Consider the following 26,240-nt stretch of genomic DNA (forward strand, 5'->3'; position numbering starts at 1 on the left):
GGAGCCTCTCGGCTTCATCAAGGTTCTGCAGTGGGTAGCTTCCATTTTTTCTTTTGTCACCTGTGGAGGTTTTAAGGGCAAAACGGAGCTCACAGTTAACTGCCTTAATGAGAATCACACAATTGACGCTGACTTTGCCTATCCACTCAGGCTGAATCGGTCTTCATCTCTGTCATGTGACTTGGAGGGATAATTTTCTCGGTGGGGATTTCTCCTCCTCTGCCCGGTTCTGTCACACTTGCTGTCTCCGTCTTCCTGTACTGCGTTGCTGCATTCTACCTTGCGTTGGTTACGTGAACCTGCATCGGGACAGTCGGAAAACCCCCTTCATCGCCCTCCTTATTGCTCGTATTGCTCTGTTCTTGTGGTTGGTGAGCGCTGCAGCTTGGGCCAAAGCTCTCCCAGGCTTTGGTGGCCACAGGTGGAGCTCTTCGTAGTCAGCTTGACCCTCGCGAGACTTGGGTTCTGTGACCAGCTGGGCTCTCCGGATGTGTCTGTGATCTCGGGTTTGCTGAGCTTGATTCTTTGGGGCCCAAACACTTGGTTGTACCTGAGGAGAGCAGCTTCCACGGGCAGCCAATGCTTCTGGCCACTGCGCCTGATGGAATTGAAGGTGTGAAAGGTCAATCTATGCTACAACATGTTGCGGGCACCTTGGCCAGCAATACAGCTTGTTTCTAATAAAAGTGATGGTGGTGTTTGCAATAAACTGGTGGATGCAAAATGCTGCTAGTTTTTACATAAAATCTGTGCCTTAGCTACACATTCTGGATGTAAATGTTTCCATTTGTGGACTAAGAGACATGGGGCTGGTTATGAGAATTATATACATAAAAATTGTTCTGTCTGGAGACTTCCTCAGCTGCATTGGATGGCCATGTTGTCTTTTGTGCTCCAACACGCCCTAAGCACTCCACAGTGCCTTGCTGCGTTGCCATCTCAGCCGTTGAACCTTCTTGTTGGTTTCTTCCGCCTGTTCCGCCGAAACAGTCTTCACATGCTGGGTGAGCAAAGCCCTGGTTCACCAGGAGTTGACGTTGACCCGATGGCTACCCTCACAAGGTTTGGCCGGCCTGTTGAAGCCGTTGCCTGGGGTGTGGCTGCTGCCTCATGCTAGCAGCTACTGGGAGCCACAAGTGAGAGCTGGGTGTCAGGTGAGGGTCAGAGGCTGGAGAGCTGCCCTAGGAGGGCATGACAAGCCCTCCATACCAGAGATACTACCCCTCCCTGAGCACCCCATACACCCCATACTTGTGCGTGAAAGAGATTTAAGTGGAAAAGTCGATGCACAGAGACAGTCCCACTCTCTCGGTGTTGGAAGCCTGGGTCCAGTGGCACAAAAAAATTATTATGTCTGGAGACTTCCCAGGCTTCCAACACCGAGAGAGTGGGACTGTCTCTGTGCATCGACTTTTCCACTTAAATCTCCTTCACGCACAAGTATCTTTGTGCACACTCATCTATCCTGACCCCGTCCACCCTCTTCAAGACCTGTGGCGATGGGGGAGTGGTGATGCAACAGGTGGAGGTGACCACTGGCAGTTGTAGTCATGATCCTGCACGTAGGTGGCCCATGGACCAGTGGTCGCTCGGCCCTGTGGGCAGCAAGGACGTTCAGCAGCATCCTGGGCGACTGAGCAGCCCTCTCTAGGACAGCACTGCTCACCCTAATCAAGGGAGGGGACTAGAAAAGGTGTCCCAAACATTGCCTGCCCTACAAACACCCGGTCAGCACACCACGGCTGGCGGGTCATCCCCTTTAAGCGGTCGAAATCAAAAGAAACAAAATACAAAGAAACTCCTACTAGGAGCATGGAACATCAGGACATTACTTGATAGAGAGAACACCCCAAGACCTGAGAGAAGAACAGCTCTAATCGGTAAAGAACTGGCATGATATAACATCAACATCGCAGCCTTAAGCAAAACACGCTTACCAGAAGAGGGATCACTCAGCGAACCCACCACTGGATACACCTTCTGGAAAGGCAGATCCTCAAATGGAGACAGAATCCACGGTGTTAGCCTGGCCATCAAGACCAGTTTGCTCAAACAGCTGCCAGACTTGCCTGTGGGCATCAGCAAGAGGCTCATGAAGATCCGTTTGCCTCTCAGCAAAGACCGGTATGCCACAATCATCAGCGCATATGCCCCTACACTGACCAGCACAGAGGAGACCATTGAGCAGTTCTACTCTGACCTGAGTGCCGTCCTGCACTCAGTGCCCACCAATGACAAGCTGATACTACTGGGAGACTTCAATGCCCGCGTTGGCCAGGACCATGAAAAATGGAAAGGAGTGCTCGGTAAACACGGCATGGGCAAAATGAACAACAACGGCCAACTCAGCAAATGCTCAGAGTTCAAACTCACCAACACGAACACTGTGTTCAGAATGGTGAACAAATATAAAACAACGTGGATGCACCCAAGATCAAAACAGTGGCATCTCATTGACTACATCATCGTACGCTGGCGAGACATCCAGGATGTAAAGATCACCAGAGCCATGAGAGGAACTGAATGCTAGACAGACCACCTATTAGTTAGAGCGACTCTTCAAATGCGCATTGTGCCTCGCCATCCAAAACATGCCCAGACAGTTCGTGCATTTTACAACGTGAGTCATCTTAGAGATCCACCTTATTTGCAAACATTCCAGTCCAGCCTGGATGACAAGCTGTCTGCCAAGGGACCACTCACTGGAAGTTCAACCGAGAAATGGAACCAGTTCAGAGACGCAGTGAAGGAAACATCAAAGGCAGTCCTAGGCCCAAAACAACGCAACCACCAGGACTGGTTCAACGAGAACAACACTGCTATTGAAGACCTATTGAGCAAGAAGAACAAAGCCTTTATGGAGTGACAAAATAACCCAAACTCTGCTCCTAAAAAGGACAGATTCAAGTCTCTCCAAGCCATGGCACAGCGTGAGATCAGGAAGATGCAAGACCGATGGTGGGAAAAAAAGGCAGAAGAAATCCAGCATTTTGCTGATACGAAAAACTACAAACAATTTTTCAGTGCCCTCAAGACTGTCTATGGGCCATTAAAACCCACCACCACTCCCTTGCTATCCTCTGATGGTGACACTCTCATAAAAGATAAAAAAGGCATCGGCAACAGGTGGAAAGAACACTTCAGTCAACTTCTCAACCGACCCTCTTCAGTCGACCAAAGCGCCCTTGACCAGATCCCTCAAAACCGCTCCATTGAACAACTTGACATCCCTCCTTCAATAGAGGAAGTCCAAAAAGCCATTAAACAAATAAGTGCAGGTAAGGCACCCAGTAAAGATGGGATCCCAACTGAGGTGTACAAGGCCTTAAATGGAAAGGCGCTCCAGGCATTCCACACAGTGCTGACCAGCATATGGGAAGAGGAAGACATGCCTCCAGAACTCAGAGATGCCTCCATCTTAGTCCTATACAAGAACAAAGGCTCACGAGCAGCCTGTGACAACTACAGAGGCATCTCACTACTCTCCACTGCTGATAAGATCCTCTCCCGTGTTATACTCAACAGACTCCTGTCATCTGTTTCAGAGCAGAACCTGGCTGAGTCACAATGTGGCTTCTGACCAGATTGCAGCACCATCGACATGGTCTTCACGGTTGTAATGGTTAAAATTAGGGAATATGGTGGAAATTTAGGTCTCTGGGAGAGGGTTATAATATTGTAATGGTTAAGAATGTGGCTACAGGATTTATGTAATATTAAACAATGGCCGCCAAGGAATTTACTTATGAAATTCCTAAAAATGAAACACTCAAGTCAGAATGAAGTTTATGGAGGTTTAATCACACTGGGAGTAGGGAAAAGGATAGGGAGAGAAGGAGAGAAGAGAAAAAGGGAAAGGGGCTACTCAACCTCTGACCAAGGCAGAGGGAGTTTTAGGCCCAAAGGCCCAGGTGGAAAGAGTCAGTCCTTAACTCACGTGACCAATCTGAAGGACAGCTGTCTGCGGGCGTCCTCCCTCTCCAAGCTCCTAACACCAACTCCTCCTCACACCAACTCGCGTCTCCCTCTCCCCACAGGAAGTGAGCGAATTTCAGAGGCTGTTCCCTACCTCACTTCCTGTGTCTCACAAAATCCAATGGTTGGCTCTAGCTTGGCTTAGGACAGCCCAGGTGGGCAGTTAGTTATTTCTGCTTTGTCATTGACTAGCACATGCCCGTGTAGTGTGGGTGTGCACAATTTTGGGTGCTAGACCAAGATGGAGACTTTTTAAAATTCACACGGTGAGGCAAATGAAGGAAAAATGCCTTGAGCAGAACCTGAGTCTCTACATTGTCTTCATAGACCTGACAAAGGTGTTTGACACAGTGAACAGGGACACATTGTGGGTGATCCTCAGCAAGCTCGGTTGCCCAGCAAAATTCATCAAACTGATCCAGCTCTTTCATGTTGATATGACAGGGGACGTCCTATCTGGTGGAGAGACTTCCGATCGCTTCAACATCTCCAATGATGTGAAACAAGGCTGTGTCCTCGCTCCGGTACTATTCAACCTATTTTTCACCCAAGTATTACGACATGCTATGATGGATCTAGACCTGGGCGTCTACATCAAATACCGACTGGATGGCTCACTATTTGACCTTCACCGCCTGACTGCAAAAACAAAGACAACAGAGAGACTCATCCTGGACGCTCTCTTTGCAGATGACAGTGCTCTCATGGCCCACCAAGAAAATCATCTCCAAACCATTGTGGACAGGTTCTCCACCGCAACAAAACTGTTTGGCCTGACTATCAGCCTCAGCAAAACAGAGGTGCTGTTCCAACCTGCACCAGGGAGGCCAACGAACCAGCCGTGCATTACAATCGATGGCACGCAGCTTTCTAACGTCAACACTTTCAAGTACCTGGGCAGCACCATCGCCAACGACGGGTCCCTAGACCACGAGATCAATGCCAGGATCCAAAAGGCCAGCCAGGCACTCGGGCAGCTGTGCTGCAAAGTCCTCCAACACAGCGGTGTAAGCACTGCGACGAAGCTCAAAGTGTACAACGCAGTGGTCCTCAGCTCGCTCCTGTATGGTGTGAGACATGGACACCGTACCGGAAGCACATGAAACAGCTGGAGCAATTCCACCAACGCTCCCTCCGTTCAATCATGAGGATCCGATGGCAGGACCGAATCACCAACCAGGAAGTCCTCGACAGAGCCAACTCCACCAGCATCGAAGTCCTGGTCCTCAAAGCCCAGCTACGATGGTCTGGACACGCCATCCGCATGGACCCACAGCGAATACCAAGACAGGTATTCTATGGTGAACTGTCAGCTGGACTCGGGAAACAAGGCCGACCAAAGAAAAGATTCAAGGATCAGCTAAAGTCCAAATTGAAGTGGGCTGGCATGACACCAAAGCAACTAGAACTCGCTGCCTCTGTCAGAAGTAGCTGGCGAACCCATATTCACCATGCCGCCGCCACCTTTGAAGATGAGCTACGTGGAAGTCTTGCTGATGCGCGTGAACGCCGACACCAGGCCACACCCGCACCTCCCGTAACAACTGGCATCCCAGGCCCCATGTGCCACAAACTGTGCGCCTCAGCCTTTGGACTCCAAAGCCACATGAGGGTACACCGTAGATGAAACTGCACAAAGACAATCGTCATTCTCGGTCACAGAGAGACTACTATATACATAAAAATAAGTGCAGTGTCTTCACCCAAGGTTTTGCAAAGCCCTTTAGGCCTTACCACAGGCATTATTATTTGGGAAGGGAATGTATTACCCATCTTAAAAAGGAAGAAGCTGCATTCAAATTAGACACTACTGTGAGTTTGTACAGTTTACATGCCTTGAGACCCGGCTTTGTTTAAGAGAAGCTTCTTGCAGTATAAATACAGCATAGCAAAAAAAGGGGTTCACTTCAGAGCTTCCATCTAAATACCATTCATGTTCAACGAACATTCCTGAAATGCAAAGCCGGTTTTAAGTAACCTACAGTGCAGAATAGTCGTACAAGAATTGTTCCGAGCCCGGGACGGGGATTAGAAATTTCAAGTGGGTGTGAATGTTCTTCGACGTACAGCTAGTTCAATGATCTTGCGATTTCTGGTGTTTCCATTGTGCTTGTTGGTTTGATACACTTTCATATACTCTAAATCTGGTTCAATTAGACACTTTGAAAACTGCCGCCATATTCTTATTATCTGTCCTCTGTTACTCAGGCTACTTTGTTGCAGGGTGAGGTCATCCTGCAAGTATAGAAGAAATGTTAAGGTTTCCTTTTTTTTTTAAAACCCATTCCGAAGAAAAAAGAAATGGTTTGTTTTTTACTTTTGAAAGGCATTTAGATACTTAGTCAATGAAGTTACTATTATAAGCTCAGCACTGATATTATGAAAATAAGAAACGAGATCCAAATGTCATGTTTCTTAATGTTATCATTCTTACTACATAAATGGATGATTTAAAAATGATGTATGTGTAGTAAACAAAGGAACACAAGTGAGCTGGTGACATAATGAATGCATGTTTCTTTGTACACATATTTAGTTGTATTTTGAATATATGCACAAGTCATTCACATTTGTTTGCTAATCTTCAGAGTTGCATTGTACAGAAATTCCGGCTATTTTTTCTTCCAAAATAATTGTTACTTTGTGAAGCACAACTCACTGTTGCCACATTTTTGTTGCCTTTATTCTTGACAAGAATTGTCCATGTGAGAAATGTCTTTTATGCAACCTACTTAATAAAAACAAGTTGAAAGAAAGATTAAAAAAAAAGAAAAAATCACAAAATGTAAAATCAATAATTTTGATTACATCATATTAAAAAGTTTTTGTACAAACAAAACTAATGCATCCAAAATTAGGAGGGAAGCAACAAATTGGGAAACAATCTTCATAACAAAAACCTCTGACAAAGGTCTAATGACTCAAATTTATAAAGAGCTAAACTAATTGTACCAAAAATCAAGCCATTCCCCAATCCATAAGTAGGCAGGGGACATGAATAGGCAATTTTCAGTTAAAGAAATCAAAACTATTAATAAGCACATGAAAAAGTGTTCTAAATCTCTGATAATCAGAGAGATGCAAATCAAAACAACTCTGAGGTATCACCTCACACCTAGCAGATTGGCTAACATGACAGCAAAGGAAAGTAGTGAATGCTGGAGGGGATGTGGCAAAGTTGGGACATTAATGCATTGCTGGTGGAGTTGTGAATTGATCCAACCATTCTGGAGGGCAATTTGGAACTATGCCCAAAGGGTGATAAATGACTGTCTGCCCTTTGATCCAGTCATAGCACTGCTGGGTTTGTACCCCAAGAGATAATAAGGAAAATGACTTGTACAAGAATATTCAAAGCTGCACTCTTTGTGGTGGCAAAAATTGGAAAATGAGGGGCTGCCCTTAAATTGGGGAATGGCTGAACAAACTGTGGTATATGTTGGTGATGGAATACTATTGTGCAAAAAGGAATAATAAAGTGGAGGAATTCCATGGAGACTGGAACAACCTCCAGGAAGTGATGCAGAGCGAGAGGAGCAGAACCAGGAGAACATTGTACACAGAGACTGATACACTGTAGCACAATAGAATGTATTGATTCCAAGACGGAAGGTAAAGGTTTTTAATTTTTAAAAAGTGGGGGGTGGGGGGAGCTGGATGGCTCAGTGGATTGAGAGTCAGACCTAGAGATGGGAGGTCCTAGGTTCAACTCTGGCCTCAGCCATTTCCTAGCTGTGTGACCCTGGGCAAGTCACCTGACCCCCATTGCCTAGCCCTTACCACTTCTCCATTAGTGGCAATGCAGTGATCTTGAACAAGGAAGAACACTATCCACATTCAGAGGGAAAACTGTGGGAGTAGAAACACAGAAGGAAAACAACTGCTTGATTACATGGGTCGATGGGGATATGACTGGGGATGTAGACTCTAAAGGAACATCCTAGTGCAAACATCAACAACATGGAAATAGGTTTTGATCAAGGACACTTTTAATACCCAGTGGAATTGTGCATCAGCTACGGGAAGGATGGGGGGGAGGGAAGGGAGGGAAGGAATATGATTCTTGTAGCCAAGGAATAAGGTTCTAAATTGACTAATTAAATAAGTTAATGAATTTAAAAAATAAAATAAAAAGCAGAATTGGTCAAATAGAAAAAAGATGTATAAAAATTCATTGAAGAAAACTATCTGACAAAAGAGATAAAATTACTGTTCTTTACAGACAATATGATTTCCTAGAAAACCCCAGAGAATCATTAAAGAACTGAGAGAAAAGCTTTATTAAAGTAGAAAAATGCAAAAGTCTATCAAAATATCAATTTTACTATATTACAAAAAATAAAAACCAGAAGAAATGATAGAGAGGTCTTATCTAAAACAACTACAAAGTAAATATCTGGAAGTCTACTTACCAAGCTACAACCAAGACTTAAAAATGCAAATAGAAAACACTTTACATTAATAAAAGAAGGCAAATAATTGGCAACATGGTCATTTCTTATGATTGCGTCATGCCCATGTAATGCGAATAGTGACCCTGTCTAAATTTATTTACAGATTTAGTACTATTCCAATTAAACTATCAAGGGATTATTTTATAGATCTAGACAAGATTATAACAAAATTTATTCTAAAAATGTGTGTGTTTGGAAACTTTTCCTCTGTCTTTGACTTCCTTTAGGTATAGTCCTAACTAGTAGTATAATTGGATCAAAGGATGTATATTGTTTAGTAACTTTTCTAGGATAATTTTAAATTCCTTTACAGAATGGTTGAGTCAGTTTATAGCTCTAGTAATTATGCGTTAGTGTGCCTGTCCCACAGGTCTCTACCATTGATGACTTTCATTCTGATGATTTCAGATAAAATCTCAGAGCCATTTTTACATGTTTCTAATTATTAGTGACTTGGAACATTCATACGGATATTAATAATTTGAATTTCTTTCTGAAAAGATTGTTTATATCATGTGATATTTCCTCATGACTAGGGTATAGTAGCAGTGTCTCGGTAACCGAGAATGACGATTGTCTTTGTGCATTTTCATCTACGGTGTACCCTCATATGACTTTGAAGTCCAAAGGCTGAGGCGCAAAGTTTGTGGCACATGGGGCCTGGGACGCCAGTTGTTATGGGAGGTGCGGCTGTGGCCTGGATCGTGACTACAACTGCCAGTGGTCACCTCCACCTGTTGTATCGCCACTCCTCCATCGCCCCCTAGGGTAAGGATTGTACATTAATTATATGTTTGGTATTATTATAATGATGGTAAGATGATGATTTCCAGGGAGCTTGTTGAGAAGGAAACAGCTGAATGCAATGGGCTGGCTCCTACTCTCCTTCATTCTCCTCAGTGATGCTGAAAGGGGATGTTGCACAGATAATAGGGGATCCCCTGTTGTGAATGAGTGATGAGAAGGTCTCCCCTATCAGGTGAACCAGGGGATACCCCAGATTTCCTGGCATGAAGAGGTTGAGGAGACAAGCCTCCTCATGTCCTTGACTCAGCTGGGGAGGGGTCTTGGTTGCTCTCTGTTAAAGCCGATCTCTCTTTTCTCAGCAAGTTACCATCCCTAAGCTCCAAGAATATACCACTTGAATAAATATCTGACTGTTAAGTCAAAGGTTTAATGAACAATGGTTATAAGGCAAGTAGGGGGTTGGAAAGAGGGAGTCGGGGTCCCTGATTTGTCCCCCTAAATGAGGTCTGTCACTCAAGTAGCTGTCTAGCCAACTTGAGTTTCTCCTTCCCATCCCACTAATTCTCTCAACTAGTTATATTATTACTGGGCTAAGGAATAGTCAGAGCAGGTGTAAAAGGGCAAAGGGAGAAAGCTGGGCTCTAAGGCAAAGAGTCCACGACCCTCTCCAGTCTGAAGTGTCTGACACTCTCTTGAGATGGTCCTTGAGGTATCAGATTGATGAAATGACTTGGCAGAATTAATTTCTGGGCAGTATATAGATGAATCCTTTTATGGTTCTTGGCGAGGTCCCCAGCAAGGAAATGCTCAAAAGCCTCCAGATTTCTTCACAGATCTTTGCTAAGTCCCCTCTTCTTTCCCAGCATCCTCTGCTTCCAACCATCGTTGCTGTCACTCAACTCAAATGTAAAATTCCATCTTTCCTTTTGCAACCCTCCTTACCCTAGGGAATAGTTCTTGGTATTCTGTATTTGTATCCACTTCCTACATACCCTGGATATGGGTCCTTTATCAGAAATAACTTCTACAACAATTTTTTTTTCAAATCATCCTCATTAATTTTTTTTAAAGTTTATTTATACCTTTTCATGTTGCAATTGTTTTCAATTATCTCATTTTCATTGTGCCTCTAAACCGAACCTTCCCTTGTTTAAAAAAGAACAATTAAGCAAATAGAATTGACACAGTGATCTCAATTCACAATTCACATTCTGCCCACATGGTCCCGCGTTCCTGTCACCAGTGTTTGAGGCTCTTTGAAGTTCCACTGTCATAATTATTGTTGATATTGTTCCGGTTCTACTGACTTCACTAGGTTTTAGTTCATACAAATGTTCCCACATTTCTCCGAATTCCTCATCTTTATCTTTTTGCAATAAAATAACATTCCTTACATTCACGTATCAGTTTTAGTCATTTTCCAACAGATAGGCTGTTGTGGAGAAATATAGGGTAGTCTATATTGTATTCTGATTGATATTTACAGAGGGTATGAACAATGTAGTCACATTTCATGTATAATACCAAATTGTCATCTATAATGGTTGAGGCTATTCAGGGGCATACTTCTGTTTCCTTGACAACTCCAACAGTGACTGTTCTTTTTTTCACCTTTATCTATTTGTGAGGTTGAGGTGAAAGTTTTAAATTTGTTTTTTGAATTTGCTTTTCTCTTGTGATGAGTAAATTTGGAGTATGTTTTCATCAGACCATTATGGCTTTCAATTTTTTTTCTGAAAACTATCCACATCCCCTGACCACTTGATTTTGGGTGTTAGACAGTTCTGTTCATTGCCTACACATTTTGGATTATCAGGCTTTTATCAGTCGTAGTTAACACAGATTTTCCCCCCACTGGGAAATTTCTATTATCCTTATATTTCTTTTGTTTGAGCAAAACCTTTTTAATTCTATGTAACTTTAATTCTATATCTCTTTTGTCTTAAGTGATGACTTCAATGTGTAGTTTGGTCAAGAATTCTTTACTTCATGTAGTTTATAGAAAAAGAAAGAGAATTCCTTCTTTTCTCCTTTAATTTTGATGGTGTGACCACTTATATTCAGGATATCTGTAAGCCTATTTTGTTATGAGTTGCAGGTCCAAGCACATTCGTGACAAATATTTCCATTTCCCCCAGAAGTTCTTGTCAAATAAAGTCCTTACCAGAAGTTTCTGTTCTTGGATTTAATGTATTCCAGGCTACTAATTAAAATCTTCTGGGCTCTTTTTGTGTAGGATTTCTTAAAATACGAGATTCAGGTTCTAAATTTCATCAGTTTTTTCTGGGACACCAACACTTCTCAGATTGTCTCACCAACTTCAAGGCCAGTTGTCTTGCTTTTGGCTCTATAGAGTCTTCAGCCATACTTTCAATTTGCCAATTTCCAACCTTCTGATGTTCATTTTTTGCATATTGGAATGTTTGAATTATATCTCCTCCATTATCCTTTTATCCATTATCATCCACTGAAATGAAGAATTTCCACCTTCTCTTCTAAACCATTAATTTTGTTTACTTTTTCTAATTCTATTTGATGAGCTCCAATTTCCCTTCTAAAATGTTCAATTCTTTTAAAAGCCTTTCATTCACTTTGGAAATCTTTGTGGTAGCTCCATTTTCATGGTTGGGAGTCTAGTTGGTATTACACTAATATTATTTCTTCAATATAACTGGAGTTATTTTTTTGAGTACTCAGTACTATATTCTCACTGCTTTTTTCCCGCAAGACTTTCCTTTTGAGGATTTCTTTGCCTCTATATTTTGGCGGTTTTCTTTCACTTTGGTAAATTTATTACTCTTCTTAAGTGATGAAAGGAAGCCAGACTGACATAAAACCACTCATTCCTTTCGCATACTCTTTACATTTGTAGGCATTCCCTACAGAGTGATTTCAGTCATGGTAAAGCCTGAAAGGTTTTCTCCATTCACTGCATTCTTAGAATTTCTATCCAGGATGGATTTGGTGAAATTAAATAAGACCTCACCCTTTATACATAAGGCTTTCCCATATTCATTACATTAATGAATACTCCTCCAGGCTATGTTTTTGTTTTTTTTTACATGGAGTAAGAGCTTAGCTCCAATTGAAGGTTGTTTCACATTCTTTAAATTCATAGGCTTTTCCTCCACTATGAATTCTTTTGTGATTATTAAGGGATGAACAGTTGGTGAAGGCCTTCCCACATTCTTTGCATTTATAAGGCTTCTCTCCACTGTGCATTCTCTGATGTTTGGTAAGATTTGAGCTATTGCTGAAGGCCTTCCCACATTCCTGACATTCATAAGGTTTCTCTTCAGTGTGAATTCTCTGATGTCGTGTAAGGGATGACATCTGCCTGAAGGCCTTGCCACAGTCTTTACAAGTATAAGGCTTTTCACCAGTGTGAATTCTATGGTGTTGGGTAAACAATGAGCTTTTCCTGAAAGCCTTCCCACATTCCATACATTTATAAGGTTCCTCTCCAGTGTGAATTCTAATATGTTCAGTAAGAGATGAGCTCCAGTTGAAGGCCTTCCCGCATTCCTTACACTGATAAGGTTTCTCTCCACTATGAATTCTTTCATGTTTAATAAGGGAGGATTGGTTGGTGAAGGCCTTTCCACATTCCTTACATTGATAAGGTTTCTCTCCAGTGTGAATCCTCTGGTGTTTGGTAAGGTTCGATCTCTGAATGAAGGCTGTCCCGCATTCCTCACATTCATAGGGTTTCTCTCCACTGTGAGTTCTTTCATGTTTAATAAGGGAGGCCCGGTTGGTGAAGGCCTTCCCACATTCTTTACATGTATAGGGTTTTTCTCCAGTGTGAATTCTATGATGTTGAGTAAGGGATGACCTCCAGTTGAAGGCCTTCCCACATTCCTTACACTGATATGGTTTCTCTTTAGTGTGAACTCTCTGGTGTTGAGTAAGGGATGAATTGCAGCTAAAGGCCTTCCCACATTCTTCACATTTATAGAGTTTCTCTCCAGTGTGAAGTCTCTGATGTAGAATAAGGTTTGTGTGTCTAGTGAAGACCTTCCCACATTCCTCACAATCATAGAGTTTATCTTTTTTCAGGAGTCTCTTATGTTGATTAAGATGGGTGTGGTCAGGTGGGACCTTCTGCCAAAACTCAATCTCTTTTATAGGACCCTCCCCAAATGTGCAGCTTTGGGGGAAATCCCCATCGAAATGTTCTATTAGCATCCCAGGTGACACTCCTTGATTTTGAGACGATTCTTGGTTCTCAAATCTAGTAGCCCAGCCTGAAAGAAATTGATAATAGAAATAATATGAATTTAAGTTATGTGGAGTCACAGAGGAAACTTAGATCACACTAGAGGGGACATAATACCTTAGACAAGGGAGGCGATGGAACAGCTCGCCTAGACTATCCTGGTCAGACGGCATTGTTAGTACCATTTCTCAGTTGCGAAACATAAATTAGGTTCTGCGTCATTCAGTTCATCAAACAAAGTGGGAAAAGCAGGAAAGCGAAGGGTCTCAGGGTCACATGAGGCTAAAGAACCAGAAGATGTTTAGTCTGGAGAAGGAAATACTGGGGGGGGGGGGGGCAGGTCCAGTATTTGAGGGTAGCCATATGGGGGTGGTGGCAGGATCACAGACCCAGAGAATTTTCATGTTGGAAAGGACCCTTGTGATGACTGAGTCCAGCCCAAGCCAGAAAAAGGAATCCCGGCACTAGAACACACAGGACATATCGTGGTCACTCGGCCCCCCTCCAAGCCCTCCAGAGCAGCCCATTCATTCCCCCGCAGGGATAGCGGAATCGCTGTGAAGTCATTCTTAACACTAAGCCTGAACTTGCCCTTTCTACCAGTTTCCGCAGGGCACAAGAGAACCAGCCTGGTCTCTCCTGGTCTCCAGCCCAGCCCTGGTTTCCCTCAGAACCTTCTTTTCACACGGTCCAGCTTCTTTGGCTGACAGTGGGAGGGCCTGGCTCAAGGCTCTGCACGTTCACCAGCGGGCAATAATACCCTTTTGGCACTAAGGTGGCTGACGCGGATGCCCCGATGGGGAAGGAAGTGCCAAAGACGGCCCAGGACACGCGTGAGCCCTGTGTCTCTTGATACATGTTCCCGTGGGCTTCAGAGGATGCTACATACTATAGGTCTCCTGCTCTGCCTATGGAGAGTGAACAGGGTCGGCTGGGCAGCTGCAGTCCTGACAGACATCCCTGCCCTCCAGAAGCCAGGGAGAAGGGATTCCTGGGAAGGGGGCCACGGCAGGGAGGGCCAACAAAAAGGGAAGCTGCTGGACTGAGGGCAGGCGGAGGGTGGAACGCTGTCCCAGAATGCCCCAGGGCTGGACAGCGATGAGGGACTTCAAAGATCAGGCACCCGAGTCCAGACTTGGGGCCTGGGGGAGCAGGAGCTCAGAGAGGGGGAGCCCCTTTGAGAGGTTGGGATCATCGGAGCTGGAAGGGGCCAAACACAGTATGGGAGGGAAGGGCTAAGGGCCCCGGCACTGTCTGGGTCGCTGGCTGGAGGGGTGGACCAAGGCTCCAGATGCCTAACCTGAGACTTGGGCTGATGGCTGGGAAATCTGCCGCCACTAGCACCAGCCCCGGCTTTCACCTCGCCCTGGGCACCGTCCATCACATCAACATGGCTGTACCTGAGTGACCAGAGGGGCTGCTCCACACCCCGGCTCCCAGTTGCCTGCTGGAGTGGCCTCCTGGGGGCGGGCGGGCTCTTCTTAAGACCCCTCCCTGCAGATGGCTCTCCCGGGGCTCCTTCCTTTGTTCCAAACAGGACGTCAGGTACGCTTCGGGATCCAGAAGCCCTGAACGTGGGGGAGAGAACAAGGCGGCTGTCTGGGTGCTGGGGCTCTCCTCCGGTTCCCAGCTCACCATCCCTCTGAGGAGCCTCTTGCTCCTCCCTGGCTGCACAGCTCTACCCAATAACCCTGCGCTAAAGGAGGATCTAGACTTGTCTCTGAACGGAGTGCCTGGGGGCAGCCAAGGCTCAGTAAAAGCCAGATGACTCCCTGGAGGCAGTGGAGGCTCAGTAAAAGCCGGCTGACGCCCTGGGGGCAGCCGAGACTCAGTAAAAGCCCGCTGACGCCCTGGGGGCAGCCGAGGCTCAGTAAAAGCCCGCGGGGCAGCCGGGGCTCAGGGTCTCCTACAAAGACTGAAGAGGGGTGGCCGCAGAAAGCCTGGGCGCTGGCAGCCCATCTGACCGCACAGCCCTCTCGCTGCGGGGGCTGGAAGGGACCCCAGCGTGGTCTGATCAACTTCCCCTTTGAAGCCCTCATTGAACTTTCTCTAGAAGACCTCCAGCGCTGGGGACAGCCCCTGCAGCCGAAGCCCCGACCCAGCCAGGAGAGCTCTGTGCCCCAGGGGGGCTGCACAGGCCCCAGGGAGACTCCAGGGAACCCGTTCCATGACACATTTCTTCCCTCTTGCGGAGGTAGCTGAAAAATCGCTCCCGCTTTCCGGATCTCATTTTCTGGCTCCGTAAAGGGGCAGCCCAAGCGGGATGGTCTCCAGCCACCCCCCAAATACTGAGTCTAAAGTTTTTCTGCGTCCACTTGGGAGGGGAGCGGCTCCCCACCTGTGGAAGTCTCAGCCGGGGGCCCTGGGAAGGGGAGTCCAGGAGAGAAAGCCCACAGCCTGCGGGGGTCTGCGGCCCCAAGATTCTGGGCTCCAGAGGCAGAGCCTCAGGGGGAGGCAGCCTTACCCAGGGAGGCCAGGTTCTTGCAGTTCTCCAGCATCACCTCCCTGTAGAGCTCCCTCTGAGCAGGGCTCAGGCACCCCCACTCCTCCTGGGTAAAGTCCACAGACACGTCCTTGAACGTCACTGCCTCCTGAAACAGCAAACACACGTGAGCTGGCCCGGGGGCCAGCCACTCTGGACACCACAGCAGGGCCGAGGAAGGGCCAGGGGATGGACACAACCTGGGGAGATGGGCCAGGGGCGAGTCTGCGGCTCTGGGCTCTTTCCTGACTCGGGGAGGTTAGCAAAGGAAGTTTCCATCCTTAAGACTGGCGTCCCTAGTAAAGGTAAAAGACCTGAGTCAAGCCACCGAAGGAAGGGCCTCTCTTTACTCCTGAAGACAAGGAGGCGGCCTCGGAGGCAGCTGGCATGAGTCCCGAGTGCTGCCCGTGGCTCAGGAAGGCCACCTGCCTATGGCATGGAACCCGAGGGGACAATCCTGCAGAGAAGAGACCTCAACTCACCTGGACTCTGGTCAGCAGAAGCCCAGAAGCCATTCTGTCTTCCTCTGGACAGAAAACCTGTGGGGAAAAGAGAAGAATCACGGTAGGGCTGCCAGGACACGTTGTTCAGTCCTTAGATTTATCCAATGAGAAGGCTCCTGGCCCCAGCTAGGGGATCCCCTCCTGACCTTCTGGGGTCAGAGAATCACAGAATCTCAGAAGCGGAAGGCTCAGTGGCCAAGAGAGCCCACAGCAGAGTTAGGGTTGAAGATGGAATCTGGAGTTATCTGCAGGAATATGAGAGCCAAAGCCTTGAGAACAGACGAGATGAGATCTCTGCCACAAAGAGAAAGGGGCCCAGGAGAATGGAGGTAGGAGAAACTGAGGCTCCACAGTGACCCAGGAGTGGCTATGGAGGGGGCATGGTCTACGCAGGAGCTCTCCATCCATGCCAAAGGCCTGGCCAAGAGATGCCAGTCAGGCCAGCGGACCTCAAGAGCCAGATGGAACAATGAGTCGCTCATCCATGTGAAGGAGTCACCCCTCCTCCACAGCAAGCTTCCTTCAATGGAATCCCATCTGACAGGGACTCAAGGCCTGTCCCCATCCTGGCCGCCCTCCTCTGGACATCGTCCAGCTTTTCGAGGTCCTTCTTCAGCCCAGGGAGTGCATGGAAAGCTTCTGGGATCACTGGATGTAGTGCAGACATCCAGGAACCAGACCCCGGGATCCTCTGCCATCCCTAGCCTGCTACCCCCGACAGAACCGACGCTGACCTACAGTAAAGTCTTTCTTGGACCTCAACTTGTATCTCAGAGTCACTGTATTGTCTGTAAGACAGGAGAGCAGTCAAGGCTCTGAACCCAGCACCTGCCTGGCACTCTATCCACTAAGCCACCCAACTGCCCCTAGAGTAGTCCTAAGAGCTCCCTTAGCCTCCTTCCAATCCAAGCTTGTACCCCATGCATGCTCTCCACGCTCGGCAAATGCCGGGGGACGTCCTGCCCTTCCCCAAGCCCCAGCCAATGCTCCCCGAGGTCACTTTCTGCCTGCCAAGTCCCCTTGCTGACCCCTGATAAGGATGATGAGCAGCGCCGGGCTGAGGGTCAAGGAGAGGACTGGCTCTAGGGGGAGATGGAAGGGGACCAGGGCAGGGGCGGCTCTGCTGGGGAAACACTCACTCTTCCCCCCGCCTGGCGGCTCTCCTCCACTCTCTCATCCCACGTCCAACCTGGTGTTGAGTCCTGTCATTTCCACCTTCTTGAATGCCTCCCCATCAACTCACTCGAGTCGTCTCCCCCGCTCTGCTCTGGCTGACCTGGGACAGTCCAGGCACTTGTTTCCCTCTTTCCAAACTCCAACCCTGAATGTCTCCCACTATAGGTGGTTTAAGGGTGCAAATTAATCATTTAATCAAGGAAGTCGCACAATCACAGCTTACTGGGTCCTGTAAAAAATAGACTCGAATACAGGACTACAATCCCCACGAGCCTTTGCTCCACTTCCCCAGAATGCCTTGTAATCTCACCTGGGCCGAGATCGAGAAGGTATTTAAGCTGATTCAAAGGCTTTTGAGGGCTCTCTTGGCTCTTTTTGGACTTCCGTTTTGGAGCAGGCTCGTCTCTTGCGTGATGTGAGGTTATTTTGTCTAGGCCTCTGGCCTAGGCACATGTTTCTTACTTGTATATTCTTTAATCTTTAACCTTTAATAAACCTCTAAAAAATATAATACTTCTTGCAGAGAGAAACTAATTTCTACCTGCCTCACCTGTCTCAGTCTCCCCAGTCTCCCCTAAATTTTAATCTTTACAGTCCAATACAAACCTGGGCTAGCCAGTCTCCAAACAGATATCCTTCGATTCCCCTCATTTTCTCTTTATTTCATTCTTTGAAGCGTCTGCTTTCCTCTCCTTGTCTCCCGCACCAGCCCAGTACTAGACTGAGAAAGCAGAGTTGGTGGGGGTTCCCTCTACACCCACAGCCCCTCAATCCCTTCATCCCTCACGCTGACTCTTCCTGGACTCCAGCCTCTCATGATGAGGTCACAACAGGAGTCAGGCTGGAGAGTTGAATGGCTTATTCATGGGAAGCTTAAGGTGAGAGATGAGAGAGGACAGACCATTTTAAAGGAAAAACTTAATAAGTGTTCTCTCTTTGGCTGGCTTTCTGCCTACCCTCTGGCCTTAGTTGGAATGTGGAGGTAGAGAGCGAAGTCCACTTTGGCCGGGTTCTCTACCTTTCACACGATACCTTCTGACCTCCTGAGCTAACTTGCCCATCGGACATTGGCCCTGCCTTGTTGTCCTCTACCTTAATTGCTGACTTGCCTGTGGATCCCAGGAGGACACCAGAGTTTGGGTTCTATCCTCATGGGAAAGTCCCCTTAATAACTTCCCTCACACATTGTCTTTACCAATGCCAACCGTGCAGTGAGATCTCTGGTCCCATTTCTTCCCCTCTCCTCCTGCAGCGGGCCCTTCATCTGGCACTTTCTACTTACTGGCTGCTTCCCTGCTTCCTACAAACAGGCCCAGATTTCTCCTATTCCTACAGTCCTCTTAACCATCCCATCCCCTAACAGCCCTCCTCCTTCCTGTAGACAAGCTCCTACACTAAAAGCTAACAACACTCGATCATTATTCAATGGAAACCACGCTCTCCGAAGTCACCAATGCCCTCTTTATGGATGGGTCAAATGCCAAGTTATTAAAACATATGTAAATTCGTATTGATACAAATAATCCTTCTTCATCCATCTCAACCACCCCTCTCTGGTAACAAAGAAAAGAAACTGAAAAGTAGCCCAAGAAAACCACTGTGGGCCTTGGTTTCTTCATCTGAACAAATTTATCTTTCTAGATTTTTCTAATTTGGCTTTGGTCTTTTCATCAGAAATGCTTGAAAAGTTAGAAAGAGAAACTCCATTTAAAATCACTCCAGGATCAATGACACATGTAAAACCCAGTGGAATTGCTCATTGGCTACAGGAAGGGGGTGGGATGAGGGGAAAGAAAGAAAGAAAGAACAATTAAATTGTAGCAGTCCAGCCCATAGGTATTGTGGAGAGACAAGGATTGTGAGTGAGCACATGGCCATTCTGCGCATAGCAATGAACTCTATTCCCAGCGTGGCTGAAGTTTAGGCGCCAAACCTTGCTTCCCTTTGTTTCACTCACATGAGGATAATAACCCCACCTTCACCTTGTCATAATTTGCAGTTATCCAATGGCAATACACTATGTAACTCATCTATATGTATTGAGGCATCATGTAACTTATCAATATGTATTGAGTTCATTTGCGTATCAAAGAGAATAAAAGAAAGGGACACAGCCAGCTCCTCCCACTTCAAGGACATCGACAGGTTTGCCCTACAGACCAACTTCTCCTCTTTCTCTCTCCTCTTTTTCTATCCTGAGGCCTAGTCCTTTGGTCAGGTCTCTCTCTGTCTTTCTCTTTTCCAATGCTAATACCTAGCATTGTCTAACGCTTTCAGTCTCTAATCTCTCTCTCTACTGAGCTAGTATTATCCTCTGACCAGGGCAGTGTTGAATTGGGATCACTGGATGGGAATAGCCTTAAAAGTAACGTCCAGTGGTCGGAGCATGGCTGTGGCTCCTGAATATTAATAATTGATTACTGACTCATTACTCATATCTCAAAGGTCGGCTCTTTCACGCCCTTCGCGGGATTCACAAACTTCTATCCCTTTTCTATTTTCCTACCATAAAGCTTCTCGCTGGCCGGGAGGCTTTATAAATAAAAATTAAAATGAAATTAAATGAAATCATCAAAACAATATGGTACTGGTGAAGAGACAGAAGGGTGGATCAATGGAATGGACTAGGAGTAAATGACCTCAGTGAGCTAATGTTTGATAAACCCAAAGATCCTAGCCTTGGGGATAAAAACTCACTACTTGACAAAAACCGTTGGGAAAATTGGAAAACAATATAACAAAAATTAGGTTTAGATCAATATCTTACACTCTATACCAAGATAAGTTCAAAATGGGTATTTGATTTAAACATAAAGAGTGATATTACAATTAGATGAATGTGGAATATTTGTCAGATCCATGGAGAAGGGAATAATTTAAGACCAAGTAAGAGATAGAGAACATTACAAGACATAAAATGAATAATTGTGATTACATTAAATTAAAAATGTTTTCCACAAACAAAACCAATGCAACCAAAATTAAAAAGGAAGCAACAATTGGGAAAAAATTTATAACAAATTTCTCTGACAAAGGTCTAATTTCTCAAATATACAAAGAATGAAGTCAAATTTATAAGAAATGAAACCACTTCCTAATTGACAAATGGTCAAGGGATATGGATAGGCAGTTTTCAGATAAAGAAACCAGAACTATCAATAATCATATGAAAAAATGTTCTAAATCCCTCCTGACTAGAGAAATGCAAATCAAAAGAACTCTGAGGTACCACCTTACACCTAGCAAAGTGGCCAATATGACAATAAAGGAAAATAATAAATGTTGGAGGGGATGTGGCAAAATTGGGGCACTAATACACTGCTGGTGGAGTTGTGAACTGATTTAACCACTCTGAAAAGCAATTTGGAATTATACCCAAAGGGCTTTAAAAGAATGCCTGCTCTTTGATCCAGCAATACCACTACTGGGTTTGTATCCCAAAGAGATTTTTTTTAAAAATGAGAAAGGATCTGTTTGTTCAAAAATATTTGTAGTTGAGATTTTTGTGGTGGCAAAAATTGGAAAATGAAGGGGATGTCCCTTGATTGGGGAATGGCTGAACAAATTGTGGTTTATGTTGGTGATGGAATACTATTGTGTTATAAGAAATGATGAATTGATTGATTTATATAAGAACTGGAAAGACCTCCATGAACTGATGCAGAGTGAAATAAGCAGAACCAGGAGAACATTGTACATAGTAATAGAAACACCATGGGACGATCAATTGTAATTGACTTTGCTACTAATAGCAATACAATGATCCAGGACAATTCTGAGGGATTTATGAGAAAGAATGCTATCCACATCTAAGGAAAGAAATGTGGGAGTAGAAAATCAGAAGATAATATATGATCTATCACTTATTTATATGGGTATATGATTAGAGGCTTTGGTTTTAAAATGTTATAAAAATGAATAATATGGAAATAGGTTTTGAATGATAATATATGTATAACCCAGTAGAATTGTGGTCACACATCTAGGAAGTATCTGAGGCCACATTTGAACCCAGGACCTCCCATCCTTGGGCCTGGCTCTCAATCCACTGAGCCACCTAACCCCCCAAATTTATTTATTTTTAAGTATTTTTCCAAGGTTAAATGATTCATGTTCTCTCCCTCCCCTCTTCCTTACTCACTCTTGGAGCTAACAAGCAACACGGAAAAAAAAATTAATTAAAATTTAAAATAATAAAAGAAATGCTTGAAAATCTATTCAGTTAAAGATCCTTTTATTCCCCCATAGGATTACTTTGTAAAGATTAAAATTTAGGAATATGGGGAGACTGAGGCAGGTAGAAATTAGTTTCTCTCTGCAAGGAGTATTATATTTTTTTAGAGGTTTATTAAAGTTAAAGATTAAAGAAAAGGCAGGATAAGAAACACGTGCCTAGGCCAGAGTGGCCTAGACAAGATAATCTCACATGATGGAAGAGATGCCTCTGCTCCAAAACGGAAGTCCAAAAAAAAGACCTCAAAAGCCTTTGTAATCAGCTTAAATACCTTCTCGATCTCGCCCACCTCAGCCCACCTCAGAATTCCGTGAGATAACAAAGCATTTTGGGGAAGTGAAGCAAGGGCTTGTGGGGATTGAAGTCCAGAGTTCAAATCTCAATTTTACAACTTATACTCCATTTTGTAGGCTGTTATTCAAGCCTGCAAGTCTTTAACTTTGGGAATTTGGATTATAAGATTTCATCTTATGGAAAATGAAAGCTGCTAAACCTTGTGTGATTCTGGTTTTGGTCCCTTGGTACTTAAACTCCTTCTTTCTAGATACCGACAGTATTTTTTTCTTTGACATGAGAACCCTAGATTTTGACCATGACACTCCTAGAACTCATCTTTTTGAGGTTTCTTTTTCTGTTTTCATTTTGTCTTCTGGTTCTAACAAATCAAGGTAGTTTTTATGATTTCTTGAAAAATGGTGTCTAACTTTTTAAAAATATAATCTTGGTTTTAGGAGAGTCCAGTGATTCTCAAATTCCCTCTCCTTGATCCATCAACTAGATCAGTGGCTTTTTATATGAGATAGCTTACAATTTCTTCTATTTTTTTAGTCTTTTGATTTCATTCTAATATTTCCTGTCCCCAAGTCACTGACTTCTGTTTGGTCTATTCTAGTTTTCAAGGAGTCCACTCCTTAGATAATGTTTACCACTTTTTCTTCTAAGCCATTTATTCTCCTGACAGTTATTTCTTCTAGAACTTTTCTCTTGCTTATTTTTAGCTCTTGCTTCATTTCTTCTAGGTATTCATACAGCATACTTCTTGTGAAAAATAAAAGTTTTCCCTTCGTATCTCTGCTTGCAATGTTACTCTCTTTTTTGAAGAGCTACTCCCTTCTTTGGGGGCATTTTTAGATTTTTGATTCTCCAGCTTTGTTCTTAACTTGTTCTTTGTTTTGGAGTCAGGTTTTCCTCACTGGCCTCGCTGCTGCAATTTTGGCAAAAGCTTAACCCCACCTGGGCTTGCCTTGGATTGCCCAGATTCCAGCTCCCAAATCTAGGTCTCCTTGGATAGTTGAAGGTCAAAATGATCAATGCTGGGGGTGCTTTCTGGAATCTTGGGACAGAAAGTTAGGGCCCTACGAGGCCTGGTCTGAGGGTTCCAGTTCTGTGATGCCCATTCTTGTTCCTAGGGGTTCCCACACTGGAGCTAAGGAAGCCCTCTGCTCTTGCTGCCTCCAGACAGAGACCTTACAGGCTTTGTGTATCTCTGGCCAATCTCAGACCACTCTAGGAGAGGAACCTGCCCAAGCACTGACTTTGCCAGAGGTTCCCTTTCCTTGATCAGTGTGGGAATGAAAGAAGTCCCTCTTGTGCTTTTCCCTGGATGTTTTGGTCTTTATTCAAGTCTGCTGGAGTAAATGTGTGGTACGTTTCCCATTCAGGAGCCATCTTAGTCAGAAGTCTGGTTGCATTTTCTTCTCTCTTTTCTGGAGACAAGTTTCTGGGTCATCTTAATGATGGTATCTTTCTGGATTTTTTTTCCCCTTTCTATTTACATTACTACAGTCATTGTACAGAGTCAGCTGGAGGCTCAGCGGCTAGAGCACCAGGCTTTGTGTCAGGAAGACCTAAGTTCAATCTAGCTTCAGATAGCAGCTGTGTGACCTTGGGCAAGTCACTTAATGTCTGTTGCCTACATTGGATCACTGACCACTGGAGAAGGAAATGGCAAACCACTCTGGCATCTTTGCTGAAAGATCCCCATGGGCCCAAGTCCATTGGGTCATGAAGAGGTGGACACAGCTGAAGAACACGGAGTCACTGTAGAGCTGCCCCAAGTTCTAGGCACCTCAGCCTGCAGCGGTCCTCTCTGAGTGCGGCACCTTCATCATTTCTTACAGCCCAGCAATATTCCAATTCACACACCGATTGTTTGACCATTCTTAGCCCGAAAGACATGAACTTTGCTCTGATTCTTTGCTACACATAGAAGTGCTGCCAGGAGTCGTTTGGTGCTTATGGGATCTTCAGGGTGCAGACTTCCTGGCATCTGCCAAAAAGGGGGGGGGGTGTTAGAATTAGTCCCTGTGGGACCTCCGTTCCTTTCCAGATTGGCTGGACAGCTCTTAGCTTCACCCACGAATATTAACGCAATACGAATCCCTGGCATTTATGCAGCACTTACTCTTCGCCACATCCCCGTACACAGAAGGGAAATCGAGGCCAGGCAAAGTGACTGCCCCAAGGTCAGCCAGCAAGGAAGGGTCTGCCCTGCTTCTGCAGCCCTCTTTGGCTACTTTCTGGGTGTCCGGAGGCCCAGCAACTGCTCAGCTTTGCACCTTCCTCCTTGTTACTGTGGCTTCTTCTGAGAACGGAGCCTGGCACGAGGCCCTTCTGTGCTCTCTGCTGCCAGGCCGCCATTCTTCGGGCTCCCCATGGCTCTACCTGGCACGAGGCCATCGGTGCTCTCTGCTGCCCGGCCGCCATTGGGGCTCCCCATGGCTCTGCCTGGCACGAGGCCATCGGTGCTCTCTGCTGCCCGGCCGCCATTGGGGCTCCCCATGGCTCTGCCTGGCACGAGGCCATCGGTGCTCTCTGCTGCCCGGCCGCCATTCGGGCTCCCCATGGCTCTGCCTGGCACGAGGCCATCGGTGCTCTCTGCTGCCCGGCCGCCATTCTTCGGGCTCCCCGATGGCTCGGCTGTTCTCTGCTCAGAGCCTTGCCAGGGGTGGACCCAGCAGCAAAGCTCTCTCCTTCCCCAGCCTCTGGGAAGTCTGTAAGGTAAAGGACGGAGCTGGGGGCTCCTGTTTCCCGCAGGGGCTCTTGTGCTTCCTTCCGGTCACGAGGGATGCCTGGGTGGCTGGGGAAGAGGAGGCAAAGCTCCAGGAAGCAGCGCGATGCAGAGGCAGGAAGGGGCGGCTCTAAAGTGAAGAGGAAGACAGGCCGAGTGCCAGGCGGGAAGTCGTGGGTTCAAGTCTCCCCTCGAATCCTCCTGGGGGGACCCTGGGCAAGTCACTCCAGCCCAGCGCCTGGCCCTGAGCAGCCATACTCGGGCAGAAGCCGGACCAGGGCTGGGTCACCCGTGGATTCAGGGGGCGGTGCTGGGCCGGGAAGGCCCTCTGGGTCTGTCCGGACAAGAACCAGAGGGCCAAGAGGAACCCGGCAGTCGGACACCAAAACCCCGCACAGAAATCCCCACTCTGTGGCCACCAGGAGGTGAACTGGGGGCGGGTCCAATGGGCGGGGGAAGCGCTCCGGAAGCCTCTGGGGGAGGCCGCCTTTCCCCAGCAACAAGGCGCGCTGCTCCCACCTCCTTCCCCCCAAGTCTTCAGTCCGGCTAGGAGGGCTGCCACGGACCCGTCACGGACACGAGGGGGCGCGCCCCGCTGCACAAGAGCCACTGTCAAGCCAGCGTTGGAGGACACACTATCCACACGGCAGCTGGCACAGCCAGCAGACACCTGCGTGCAAGCGTGCGTGCACACCCGGCAAACACAGTACACACCCACGCGTGCACACCCACCAGACAAGGCACACTCAGGCACACGCTAGTGCCCGCCCAGCAGGCAGTCTCACACACACGCGCCCCAAGTGAGCTCAGTCCCCGGGAGTCACACGGACACCCCCCGGGGCACAGGCGTACAAACCCAGAAGAGCCCCTCCCTTCTCCCCGCGGTCACACGCGGACACACACACTGAGCCACTTCCAGACCCTCCCCCTCCCGTCTTGTGACGTCACCCAGGAGGGGGCTCACCTCAGCACGCGCCTATTTCCTCTACTCCAGAGCTTGGGGCTTCCCCTCTACGCCAGCTGAGCATTGCACCTGCGCAGAGGCTTTCCCTTCCCCTCCCCGCTGCCTGAATGTGGCGCTGAGGCTTCTGGGAAACGGAGTCCTGAGCCTCGCTAGCAGTGCACAGGCGCACTTACGGAGCAGCTGGGTAGGGGAGCGGGACCGGGTGAGGGGCGGGGCCAGGGTGGGCACATGCGCCGTGCGGCCTTTCCGCTGCAGGGACTGTCACCTAGGCTAGCTCGGTGGTGTGAGACAGTGAGGGAGCGAGCGGCGGGTGCGCGTGTGCACCCATTTGAGCCCCGCCAGACCCCGCCCCGTTCGAACTCCACCAGAGACTGGAAATCCAGACCCCGCCCCAGTCCTTCGCAGGAGGGAGGGAGGGGATGCTAGAGCCTGTTCCCTACGGCCCTAGAAAGCCGATTGTTAAATGTCCACCCTGA

General features: G+C 46.6%; 1 protein-coding gene across 1 annotated transcript; it reads right to left on the minus strand.

Moving 5' to 3' along the window:
• Positions 1-8,231: 8,231 nt before the first annotated feature.
• On the minus strand, positions 8,232-25,926 carry LOC100025189 (zinc finger protein 501-like). The gene is made up of 5 exons (XM_007492389.3): positions 25,765-25,926; positions 16,360-16,416; positions 15,860-15,986; positions 14,796-14,963; positions 8,232-13,423 (listed from the first exon to the last, which is right to left on the minus strand). The coding sequence occupies exons 2-5, from the start codon at positions 16,390-16,392 to the stop codon at positions 12,252-12,254; spliced, it is 1,500 nt and encodes a 499-aa protein (XP_007492451.2). The 5' UTR covers positions 16,393-16,416; positions 25,765-25,926; the 3' UTR covers positions 8,232-12,251.
• Between the last annotated feature and the right edge of the window lie 314 nt (positions 25,927-26,240).

Source organism: Monodelphis domestica, chromosome 4 (genome assembly GCF_027887165.1).
Source record: "Monodelphis domestica isolate mMonDom1 chromosome 4, mMonDom1.pri, whole genome shotgun sequence".
NCBI classification, from domain to species: Eukaryota; Metazoa; Chordata; class Mammalia; order Didelphimorphia; family Didelphidae; genus Monodelphis; species Monodelphis domestica.